The 12452-nt window shown below is 38.0% G+C and overlaps 1 protein-coding gene across 2 annotated transcripts in view; it reads right to left on the bottom strand.

Moving 5' to 3' along the window:
* Nucleotides 1-12452, bottom strand: part of DYM (dymeclin) — a 382138-nt gene that overhangs the window by 158160 nt on the left and 211526 nt on the right. The window contains exon 14 of one of the 2 annotated variants that reach the window (XM_028480232.2): nucleotides 8243-8407. The exons of the other annotated variant lie outside the window; for it this stretch is intronic. Coding sequence (XP_028336033.1) covers nucleotides 8243-8407 — 165 coding nt within the window. The remainder of the gene's footprint in view (nucleotides 1-8242; nucleotides 8408-12452) is intronic. 2 annotated transcript variants of the gene reach the window in all.

Raw genomic sequence — 12452 nt, forward strand, 5'->3', positions numbered from 1 at the left:
TCAAGAGTACGATGATTTAGTTACTTACTGCCAGTAGGTGAGACATTAACTTCTGATTTACATCACTGCCTATTTAAATTCTGGAAGTCAAATAAATGTAAGGCTGGAATCGTGACATGCCAAGGCATGGAGAATGGGTGAAATCACTTTTCTTCCATATATGGGAAACCCTGTATATTTAAGTCTGTTAGACATTCAGTAACCAAGAATATTTCTATAATAAGCAGTTATGCAGGTCTGCATGTCTGAATATGTACATGAAATTCCCTGCAAATGGCAGTCCCAGGGAAAGAGCATCCAACTTGGGGGATTTTGTATCCATTCCAAATCCTCCATACATTGTCTAAACTGCACGAGAAGTTTTAATTTTGTTGTTTAGAGTGTTCATCTTCGGGAACTCTGGTTACACCTACACATCACAGGTACATTAACTAAGACTTGAGTGTCTCCTTTACCAATGAAATCTATACCAAGAGCATTTGGTGGAAAAAAAGATCTATTACCACTATGGGGGATCAAATATGAATTTCATACTGTTGTTTCCTTTCTTTCTTATTTTGTTTCCATATGGAAAAGTCTTCATGATATCCTTCATAGACTAAAATTTTACTTACCTGTAACTCATAATTTTCCTTTTTTTAATTAACCATTTTAATATCTTCTTTTGGAAGTGTTTTTACATATATGTACATCGAGTATTTTCTCCCAATGATTATTCTTACCAGTGTCCTTGGAAGAGCAGAGAATTTTAATTTTCATTAAATCCAATTTACCAGTTAAAAATTTTTTTTACTTAGTTAATAGGTATCTTTTGTTATATTTTACTGACTTAATCTACATTTCTTCCCTCTGGACAATGAATTGTACAATGCGACTTGGCGACATTTTAGTGCCAATCACTATGTCATGCTAGTATAACAATTTATTTTGAGAAGGGTTTTAATGTTACTGTTGATCTTCAATAAATCTTACCAATACTCTTATAAGTAACACACTGAAAATATTTTCCTAAACGTTTCCAATTAGGTATAGTATAATGAATATGTTTGCTTTTCTACTAGGTAATTTTGAATTAAAAAGGAAGTTAAATAGAATTTTTAATACACACAGTGATATATATTTTTTACTTCTTATCTATATTTCTGAAACTTCATTCTGTTACTACTATGACAGCTACTAGCCTCCACAATTTATTTATGCCAAAGGACAACTTTTCGGTGGGAGGGTGGTAAAGCTTGTAAGAACTATTCTAGCTTCAAATTATTTGAAATGCTGTATATTATTATGGTGTGTAGTATTATGTTTAAATTTCAAGAGGCAAAATTTAATGTAAAATAAGCTTACTGCTTCCTCTGAGTTATTTCTGCTTAGCTAGAGCCACCAAATAAAATATTTTTGCATTTTTGAGTCATCTTTCAAACCATGTTGATATTTCTTTGATGGTCATGGTTTACCATATAAATCCAAAAAGTGAGTGGAAAATTTGTAAAATATTTAACTGAGAGAAAAAAAGCAATGCAATTTCACATATTCAAGAATTAAGGAGCCTTCCTTTGGCAGGCAGTTTTACTGCGTATCTGTAGAAAGTATGACAAGAATACTTCATTATCTAATGATGCTACCTTGAATGCCATTTTGAAGATATAGTAGCATTAAAACAGTACTGTCATCTTACTGCTTCTGGTCAAGTAATCGCTGAAGAAGTGGTCATTATTAGACTGGGCTAGTCTGCAAAAAAGTTAATTGTAATAAACTAAAAGCATCCATTCTCATCAAATATGAAGCACCTGTTGCACCCTTAAGTATGATATTAGGTGCTAGGGATTAGTGGATAAAAAAGCATATATTTTCTGCCCTCATGGAGCTTAGAGTCTACTCTGAGAGAGACAGAGAGAGAAAGAACGTGAGAGAGAAAACATAGTACAATATTAAGTATAACAACGGATTTGGGGATAAGGGAAAATCTGAGGAAGTAACGAGTGTAAGAAATACAGAGCTGGGGAAAGAACATTCTAGACAGGGAAGAGTATGTAAAAAGCCTAAAGATGGAAATAGGATCAGCAAATCCTAGAAAATAAAAGAATTGGTGTGGCTAGAGGATGTACCACCCTAAGGGCAAAGGGAATCCTCTGAAGGGTTTCGAGCAAGGAAGAGCAGCAGTTGGATTTAGAGTACCTGAACATGCTTGCTAGGTGAGGAATTAGGGGTGGGAGTGGGAGTGATAAGACTGGAGGAGGAGAAACCAGATAGGTTTTCTCAGTCTAGGTGTAAGAGAAGACAGTTTGAGCTAGAGTGGCTGGCAGTGGGCACAGAGAAAAGAAGGCAGATACTACTTACATTCTGGATACAGAAATGAAATGAATAGAGTCAGGATGGATGTAGGGGGTGAGGGAATGAAAATGCTGAAGATTTTCATGGGATGGGCATAAGTAACTTGATGGTAGGAGACAGCATTTACTGAGATGGAGGAGACTAAAAGAAAAGGTTAATGCAGAAAGGTTAAGAGTTCATCTGAAAGATGGGGCCTGTGAGAGGTGTGAGTGGTGATTAAAGCATGAAGACGGCTGACAGTATGGGACTGGAGCTCAGAATTTGAGCTGGCGTTATCCATTTGAGAAGTAGTGGCACTTGCATGACATGGAAAGTCATAGAAATGGACAAAAATGGCTACGGTAAGAGTTTAAGTGAAAAGAGAGGAAGACCTTAGGATCAAGCTTTAAGGAATTCTAATATTTTAAAAAAGAACCTAAAAAGAAATGGCAAAATGGTGGGAAGAAAGCCAGGAGTATAATGTCACAGAAGCGAAGAGAAGGGTGTGGGGCAAAGCTCTCTACACCTCAGCTCTGAGAGCAAGCAAAGATGGTGGCTAGGTTTGTCAAGCTTTGCCCTCCTCTTTTCTCCAGAATGCACGGCGATGATTAATTCCTGTACATCTTGAGAAGAAGAAAGAAACCCCCAAATCTCCAGATCAGAACACAAACTAATTTAGAATAGTGATTAAAAAAAAATGTCACTGTCTATTGTTTATTCCTCCCAACTTTTCTGATCTGAATTTACCTGTCCTATTTTGATTTATACAGCACTGAGTACTAAGGCAATAAATCTTAAGACTGAACACCACATTACAGAAAATGGGATAAGCTTGATGACAAGATCAAGTAGTGAATATGTAACTCGAAAGGAAACCGTAATGGTTTAAGTGGGATAATACATTTCATTCATGCCACAGAAGTGGCACAAAAATCAATAAAGCACATAGCCACAATAGAATTATTAAGACAGTATCATACGCATGAAAAATTATGACTATGGCTTCAAATATTTATTCATTACAAATTTAGTGAACAGCATACACTATGACACGACTGTTCTACTAAATTTAAAAAACCTCTCTTGAGGAAACTCATTAGAATATTATCTTAGATTTAGATTGAAGAGGCAATCCTTTCAAAGCAATAAAATGGCACCGGATGTGATTTTTTAAACCACAATATAAAAGACATACCAAATAGGGTAAAAGCACTCCTAAATTTGAAAGTTAGACAGAGAAATGACTTAATGTTGTGCTTAGAATTATAGACCCATTCTCAATAAGAGAAAATAAAGAATTAATAAAAATTCTAACATAAGCCATGGGAGAAATTGTCTGTGATCACAGATCAGGGAACTCCTATCTATGCCCATAAATCACACTGCAGTTCTTTGTCAATTAATAAAATGACATTATACTATGTTGGTAGGGGGAAAAAAAAAGTAAAGCCAAAGACATAGATTTTATTTGGGCAGTGGAGAGAGGGCACAGAAAAGGGAGAGAAGAAACTTACAATTTAAATTTGCATAATTAAAAAAATTATTTTTAAAATTAATCTTGCAATCTTAATTTTGCAAAATAAGCAAACTTATCTTTAAAAGAAATGTCATATATATTTTACTAATGTTCCACAACTATTTTTATACATTATCTAGTTTTTGTCCATGTGCATATAATTTTACACAGTTGTATTAACAGCACTACATAACTTTATATACTTTTTCACTTAACACTGTACCAGATGTTTTCCATATTTCTACTCATTTTTCCTTATAATATTTTTAATGGCTGCAAAATATTCCATTGAGTTGATAGGATATAGTTTACCTGTAGTTACCAGCGATTAATTAAAATTCTCAAATGCTCACTCAAAATTCTAAATTTGATTTCTACAGATGGCAACTCTTAGGTAAGTAATCTGAGAGTTGCTCTCAAGGCTTGTGAGGATAAACAGGAGAAGCTACCAGGTCTGAAAGCCTTATAGCTTCATAAGGTTTGACTCAAGAGTAAGACGGGCCAAAATCAATACATTAAACTAAGAATAAATGTAAAGCCCTGCAGTTAGGTTAAAAGAAAAATTAAATGTGCAACAGGTCTAAGGAGATGTGTGTTCAGGTGAAAAAGACCTGGGAATTTTACATGAGCTAAGGTGTGCCTGCTTTAAAATGTGTAGTTTGTCTTAGGACAAATTAACAGAATATAATTTATGACTATAATTCAGTTTATAATTTATATAGTTTTCATTTATAAAGGCCAAAATTATAAAGTACAACTGGAATATTACATCCAATTCTGGGTACCAAATTTTGTGATACATGCTGACAAATATAATTATCCAGAAAGAGAAAAAGAAGGCTGAATAAAGATCATTTGTCTCTGTAATGGTTAATGTAATCAGGCTATTTAAGTTACAGAAAAAACTTTAAGGGGAGTCATGACAGATTTTTTTTTTTTTTTTTTTTTGTGGTATGCGGGCCTCCCTCTGTTGTGGCCTCTCCCGTTGCGGAGCACAGGCTCCGGACGCGCAGGCTCAGCGGCCGTGGCTCACGGGCCCAGCCGCTCCGCGGCCTGTGGGATCCTCCCAGACCGGGGCGCGAACCCGGTTCCCCTGCATCGGCAGGCGGACGCGCAACCACTGCGCCACCAGGGAAGCCCAACAGATGTTTTTAAAAACCTGAAGGCCTTTGATAAGCAGCAAAGTTTATACATTTATGTGTCTCTCTCAAGCAGAGCCAGACCAATACATGAAAGTTACTGGCAGGCAGACTTCACATATGACAACCTTTCTAACAATGAAACAGCAAGAACCCTACCACCTCCCGAAGTAGGAAGCACCCAGAAGCTCTCTCTCAGGGATGCTACAAAAAGAACTCTTACACTGGAAAGAAGTTTACAGTAGAATGACTGAAATTTCTATTGCAGTGATTCGTGTTAGACTAAGGTAAAGTTCCTTCCTAAGGAATAGGCTTATATTTCTCTCTAGGAATTGAATTACATTTTAAACAGTCTGCATAACCAAAAGCTACCTGAGGTTGTGAACTGAGTCTGAGATTGCTCCTTTCAGACATTTGGCTTGGTTTATCCTTCCATACAGCATAGTTGAAAGAAAAATCTTTCAACTGCTGGGACTAGATCACACTTGACCACGTGTCACTGCGTATGCAGGATGTTCATCACTTGCAGATGAACATGCCACAAAGGTGACCAGACGTCTCCTTTTATGCGACTCCCGCCCACATTCTGAAGTCTGTCCCAAAGGGAAGCGTTTCCTGTCCACTGTCTCAGCCTGCAAGTGGTGGGGTCGGATGTTAAGCCACTGGGGGAGGAGGAGGAGCCCAAGTCCCTAACCTCTGCACTTCAGGAAAAGTAGACAGGGCTAGGCAGAAACTGGATGCCAAAAGACAGCACACACCTCTGATGCAAACGCCCTGTTACAAGAGAAGAGAAGACGGGAGATGTCAGAGAGGAGACAGGCTTGCAAGGGGGCAGCATTTCAAAAATGCTGCAAGTATTCCTGGCATCAGAATGTTTCCTTACCCAGGTACCTGGGCCTGACATTTCCTTACCAACGTGTCCTAAAAGCTTTTCAGTGCTGACGAGGGCGCTGGATTGAAAAACAGTCCCTTTGGAGGACTGATGCCTTAAACCTCTGCTAAGAATACTGAGCAACCTCCTGAGGATGAGAAAGGACCCGGAGTAGGGATGGGCTGAGGTGGCCCTTTGAGCAAAGGTGGTGAATGAAGACAAGGAAAATGGGAAAGAAATGCGACAGTAACTCAGAAACTGAGGGTGGACTTAACTCTGTCAGGAATTAGCTGAAGGGGGCTTGGGAATCACACACTGCTTTCTTTAGCCACGTGGTACCTTCATCTTCCTCCCGTCAACTTTTCACTTTTGTTCCTTCCTACTTTGTCTTCCTCGTCCTTTTCCTTCTGTTTTCTTTCCTCTTCCCAGTCGACTGTGTATTTCTGTCTCCTGTCTGTTCCTGTGAGGTGAGGCGTGTGACTCCAGAGTACAGTGGAACACTGTCACACGTGGCAGAGGGTAAAACCTGCTGTAACTAGTATTAATGAACAATGCACCAGGCATGAGGTGCTATAAGATGTATAATAAGGAATAAGGTTCAGTGTCCACTCCCAGGAAGCTCACAGTCCGGTAGGACGGATACGATGCACATGAAGACACACAGAAAAACAGAAGCACAGTGTGGTGGTAACTTTATGTACCAACTTGGCTAGGCTATGGTGTCCAGCTGTTTGGTCAAACACTTGTCTAGACGTGGCTGTGAAGGTATTTGGGTGTGCGATTAACATTTATAATCAGTTCACTTTAAGGAAAGCAGATTACCCTCTGTAATGTGGGTGAAGGCCTTAACAGCAAAGACTGAGGTTTCCTGAGGAAGAAGGAATTCTGTCTCAAGACTGTAACATAAAAATCCTGCCTGAGTTTCCAGGCTGCTGGCCTGCCCTATGGATTTAGGATTTAAGACTGAAACATCAATACCTGAATTTCCACCTAATTTCAGACTCACCCTAAAATAAATCTCAACTATTCTCTCTCTCTCTCTACACACACACACACACACACACACACACACACATCTATTGGTTCTGTTTCTCTGGAGAACCCTGACTAGTACGTTAGTAAACAAGGGCAAGGTCAATTATGGTGTCCAATTCAGAGGTTCAATGATTAGTAGCTGCTCTCGCCATTCTTTGAAACCAGACAAGTTCTGTCTCCAGGTCCAAAGGGTATTCACTTACCTGATATTCACTCACTTTATAAGCCAGTTGAAAGTCAGTGGCTTTAGTTTGATAAATTCTCCTATATTATACACATAAGAGATTATCTATTATTTCCACTTGCTTTTCTATCTGATTTTTTTCATTTCTTGAAAGTGTCGTTACTGACTCAGTAAGAGTCTGACCAACATCATTATGAGAGTCTAAAATTTTTCTGCTACCAGAAAAGGATCTGTCACCTTAGCTGTCACACTGTCTTCAACTCTTAATAATCAAAGTGTTTTCACTTAGATATACTGTGTAGTCTGAAGCTTTCCTATGCGTCTTCCACCTGAAAAGATCTATTTTAATTCTAAATGCTTGCTCTTTTCTAGAAGGTGGTCATGGAGTTTTTTCCGTCTTCCTCTAAATCAACTGGCAGTGAAGACACTGCCTTCAGACATCACACTTGGCTAACAGTATAGTGCTGGTGTACGTCATCTCTGACTTATAGAAAATGTGTGTTAGAAATGTCAACTTCAAGTACAAAGCAATAATGTCATACTGCCCCTCTACTAAACAACAGGAGTTGATTTTCTCTGATACTTGAGATTGATGGCTTGTCTCTTTCTTACTGCTCCCATCTCCATTAAGTTTAATCTAGATTCATCTACGACACGTTGCAATTTGCTGATTTTATAACCCCTCTGTATGTAAATGAAATGAGTGAGAAATACAAAATCCCAATGAATAATTTCTACCTTCTTATAAAATCAAACCTGCTCAGCTGAATGTGCCTCTGTTAATACACGGGTGCAGCCTCACAGCCAGCTCTCAGCTATACGAGCAGAGCAAGAAAGAGACCTCAAAATTCATATGTAATTTCATATATAAACCAGACAGAGCCCTCCCAACTATTATAAGTTAAACCTAAAGATTTCCAAATGAAGCAAAGTAGAGAAAAATTCTTTCAAGTTTACATGACAACTATGTGGCTAAAAGCTTTTCTCTCTCCCATGAAACATACAGTACTTAAGACATTTGTTTAAAATAAAAATCCCAGCCATTTTTTAGAAGAATTATTTAGTATCACTTCAAATATAAATTTCCTCCTTAATCATTTAATTGACATGTATCCCATTAAAGCATGCAATTATCAGTCAACATACAGCATGCAGCATGCAGTAAATGGACAGCATAGGTTAATAACCTGGAAGCATAGGATCTGAGAATGTGAGAGCAAGTTAAAGACAAGAGTTCCTCTCCATTGTCACTGAGGGTCGAGAAGCAATGTTGAAGCGTAGAACAGTGAGAGTGGGGAAAATACAGTTTGTCCAACACATAAACATATCTCCGCAAGTGGCGGCAGGTATAACTGAAAGACAAGGGTAAAAGGAGAAAAACAGAGAGAGAGGAGTTTTCCTTTGAAAAAATAAATCATTCTCAATGACCTCAAAGCTTTCTGTGTATTTTCACTAGATGGTGCCCAAGAAAAAACAACTGTAAAAGAGAATATTAAAAAGATTAAAAACAAGAAAACAACCTGATTTTTAAAAAAATGGACAAGACCTAAGCAGACACCTCACCAAAGATTTACAGATGGCAAATAAGCATAAGAAAAGATGCTCCACATCAAATGTTACGAAGGAAATACAAATTAAAATGAGACACCACTACATGCCTATGAGAATGGCCAAAATCCAGAATACTGACATACCTAATGCTGACAAGGATGTGGAGTAACAGAAATTCTCACTTATTGCTGACAGGAATGTAAAATGGTACAGCCACTTTGGAAGACAGTTTTAGTTTTCTTACAAAACTAAACATACTCTTACCATATAATCCAGCAATCATGCTTCTTGGTGTTTACCCAAATGAGCTGAAAACTTATGTTCACGCAAAAACCTGCACATGGGTGTTCACACTAGCCTTTCTCATAATTGCCAAAACTTGGAAACCATTAAGACGTCCTTCAGTAGGTAAAAAGGATAAAGAAAAATCCAGACAGTGGAATGCTATTCAGCACTAAAAAGTAATGAGCTATCAAGTCATGAAAAGACATGGAGGAAACTTACATGCACACTACTGAGTGAAAGAAGCCAATCTGAAAAGGCTACATAATGTATGATTTCAACTCCATGACACTCTAAAAGAAGGAAAACATGGAGACAGTAGAAAGATCAGTGGTTGCCAGGAGTTAGTGAGGAGGAAGGCAGTGCACGGAGGATTTTTAGGGCAGTGAAACTCTTCTGTATGATACCATAATGGTGGATACAGGACATTATACACTTATCCAAACCCACAGAATGTACAACACCATGAGTGAAACCTAATGTAAGCTATGGAGTTTGGGTGAAAATGATGTGTCCAAGTAGGTTTATCAATTATAACAAATGTATCACCCCTGGTACAGAATGCTGATAGTGGGGGAGGCTAAGTGTAGGGGCGAGGCAGGGGTATATGGGAATTCTCTGTACAATCTGCTCAATTGTGCTGGGAACCCAAAACTGTTCTTAAAGAAAAAGTCTATTGAAAAGGAAAAAAAAGATGTACTGACAGAGGGAAAAGTCTCAAAATATCATGTCATTAGTTAACCATATAAAATTTGCCTTGGTAGAGCAAAGTGACGTGAGATATTTTCTCTTCGCAGTACTACAAATACAGTCCTGGAAGATAGGCGATACTACTACAGCAATGTGGAAGATGCCACGGTAGAGGGAATACTAGGGGTCAGAAAACTTAGAAATCTAGATCCAGCCCAGCCACTGGCAGCTTTATAACAAGCTTTATAACAAGCTTTGGTACTTGATCTAAGTCTCAATTCCACAAATTGCAACATGAAAGTAAAAAGTTAAAATTACTCCAAAACTTTGAAGTGATATTATAAAAAGGTAAAATAGTAAGAATTTATTATTATTATTGCCAGAGCAATTTCACTTGTATCACATTTCAGACCACTTAAAAACAACAAGTTTGAAAGAGGAAAATGCCAAATCAATCAAGGTCAATTAACCAAATAGTGAATACATCAACTGGTATGCCTAGACTATTTGTCTTTCAGACCCATGTCTGAAAAACCATCCCAAAAGTCTATCAAAGTTCCCAAGGAGGCAACCGGTGATTTTTAAAGTGTGGTGGAACTCAAAATAAAACTAAGACACTGAAAGATTAGAAACAGGGAAATTTCCACAAATGGACAATCCAATCATCCATTCAACCAACTAACCAATCAACTAATAAGCCAAGCAGTATCTACTGTCTACTGCATGTAGGAACAGTGCTCGACATTGAAGACGGGATGAGGAAGAAAATACATACAATTATTACCCATATAGAGCTTACAAGATAGAGGGAAAGACAGATGTTAGACAGTAACAAAATTCCACCATAAACTGTATAATTTCAAACTTCGAACTGCAATAAGCACTCTAAAGGAAAAGTACAGAATGCTTCAAGAGGAGTAAAAAGGGGATCTCCTTGAGATGTGGAGGTTGAGAAAGGGTTCTTGCAAAGTGAACTTTAAGCTGACATCTTCAGGAAGAATGCAAGTTAGCTAAATAAAGAGTGTGGGCTGGGAAGAGGGGACATGAGTAAATTAAAAATCTATTACAAATAATATATGAATGTGGCAAAAAGAGTGGGCTCAAAATTAATAGCCTTCCTCTATTCAAAAAACCATCAGTTTTTTTGAATACCATGATTCAATTACAATGATTTGTAATTACAAATCATTGAATTACAATGATTCAATTACAAAATTACATGACTCAATTACAAAAATACCATGATTCCATTACAATGACACCAAAAAAGGATGAAGTATTCAAGAATAAATCAAAAGTTATGTACAAATATGTATGAAGAAATCTTTAAAATGGTAGTAAGGAAAAATTTTAGACTCGATAAAATGGAAAAACAAAATTTTCAGACAGGAAACTCTAGGGTTGTAAAGTCACCAAATGTTCATATGTTAATCTAAAAATTTATATCCTCACAAATATCAGTAAGATTTTTTAGAAACTAGACAAGTTAATTCTAAGGTTCATATAGGAAACTGAACATTTAAGAAGAGCCGGGGTTGGGGGGACTTCCCTGGTGGTGCAGTGGTTAAGAATACGCCTGCCAATGCAGGGGACACGGGTTCGAGCCCTGGTCTGGGAAGATCCCACATGCCGCAGAGCAACTAAGCCCGTGTGCCACAACTACTGAGCCTGCGCTCTAGAGCCTGCAAGCCGCAACCACTGAGCCCATGTGCACAACTACTGAAGCCTGTGCTCCACAACAAGAGAAGCCACCGTAATGAGAAGCCCGTGCACCGCAATAAAGAGTAGCCCCTGCTCACCACAACCAGAGAAAGCCCGTCCGCAGCAGCAAACACCCAACGCAGCCAAAACTAAATAAATTAATTTAAAAAAAAAAAGAGCCAGGAAATTCTGAAAAACTAGAGTTATAAGATGGGATCAGCTCTGCCACTTATTAAAAAATAGTCTAAAGCGACATTATCAGAAACAGTTTGGTATAGTGCATGAGCAGACAGAACACCAGAATAGACTCAAATAGGACAGGAACCTAGTATAAGATAAAGGTGACACTTTAAAACAGAAAACCAGATAAGTTATTCAATAAATGATATTAAGTTAACTGGGTAAATAACTAGAAAAAAATATAGCTGACTTTCTACCTCACCTCTTAAAATAAATTCCAAGTTGATCAAAGGCTTGAAAGAAAAACACTACTACAAGAAAGTTCAAAAATAAACCATACACCTGAGAGTCATTTAAAAATAAAGATATAAATTTGACCACACAAAAAAATGGAAAATATGAATGGAGGAGACAATCACTTTTCACTCTTTATCTTTTGTACTGTTTGCACTTTCAGCCATTTTCATGTAACACAGAAATAAATTAACAACTAATTAATTTTTAAAAACTTAAAGGGGCATAGGAGTGATACTTTCAATCAGAGGGAATATCCTAAAGCAGGGAGATCAAGGTGAGTTCACGGATCTGAAAGAAGTTCACTACAGCTGCTGTAACAGTGAAAACATGGTCAAAGGTAAGGCAGGTGCATGCAGGCTGTGCGCTATTTTAAAAGATTTATCCTATCATGGAAAATTAATGAAGGGATTGAACGGAGAGCCACTATATCTGATTTACATTTTAAAAAAATAAATTTATTTACTTATTTTTGGCTGCATTGGGTCTTTGTTGCTGCGCGCGGGCTTTCTCTCGTGGAGAGCAGGGGCTACTCTCCTTTGTGGTACGCGGGCTTCTCACTGTGGTGGCTTCTCTTGTGGCAGAGCATGGGCTCTAGGCACGCGGGCTCAGTAGTTGTGGCTCGCAGGCTCTACAGCACAGGCTCAGTAGTTGTGGCACATGGGCTTAGTTGCTCCGCAGCATGCGGGATCTTCCTAG

Source organism: Physeter macrocephalus, chromosome 19 (assembly GCF_002837175.3).
Source record: "Physeter macrocephalus isolate SW-GA chromosome 19, ASM283717v5, whole genome shotgun sequence".
In the NCBI taxonomy this organism is placed as follows: domain Eukaryota; kingdom Metazoa; phylum Chordata; class Mammalia; order Artiodactyla; family Physeteridae; genus Physeter; species Physeter macrocephalus.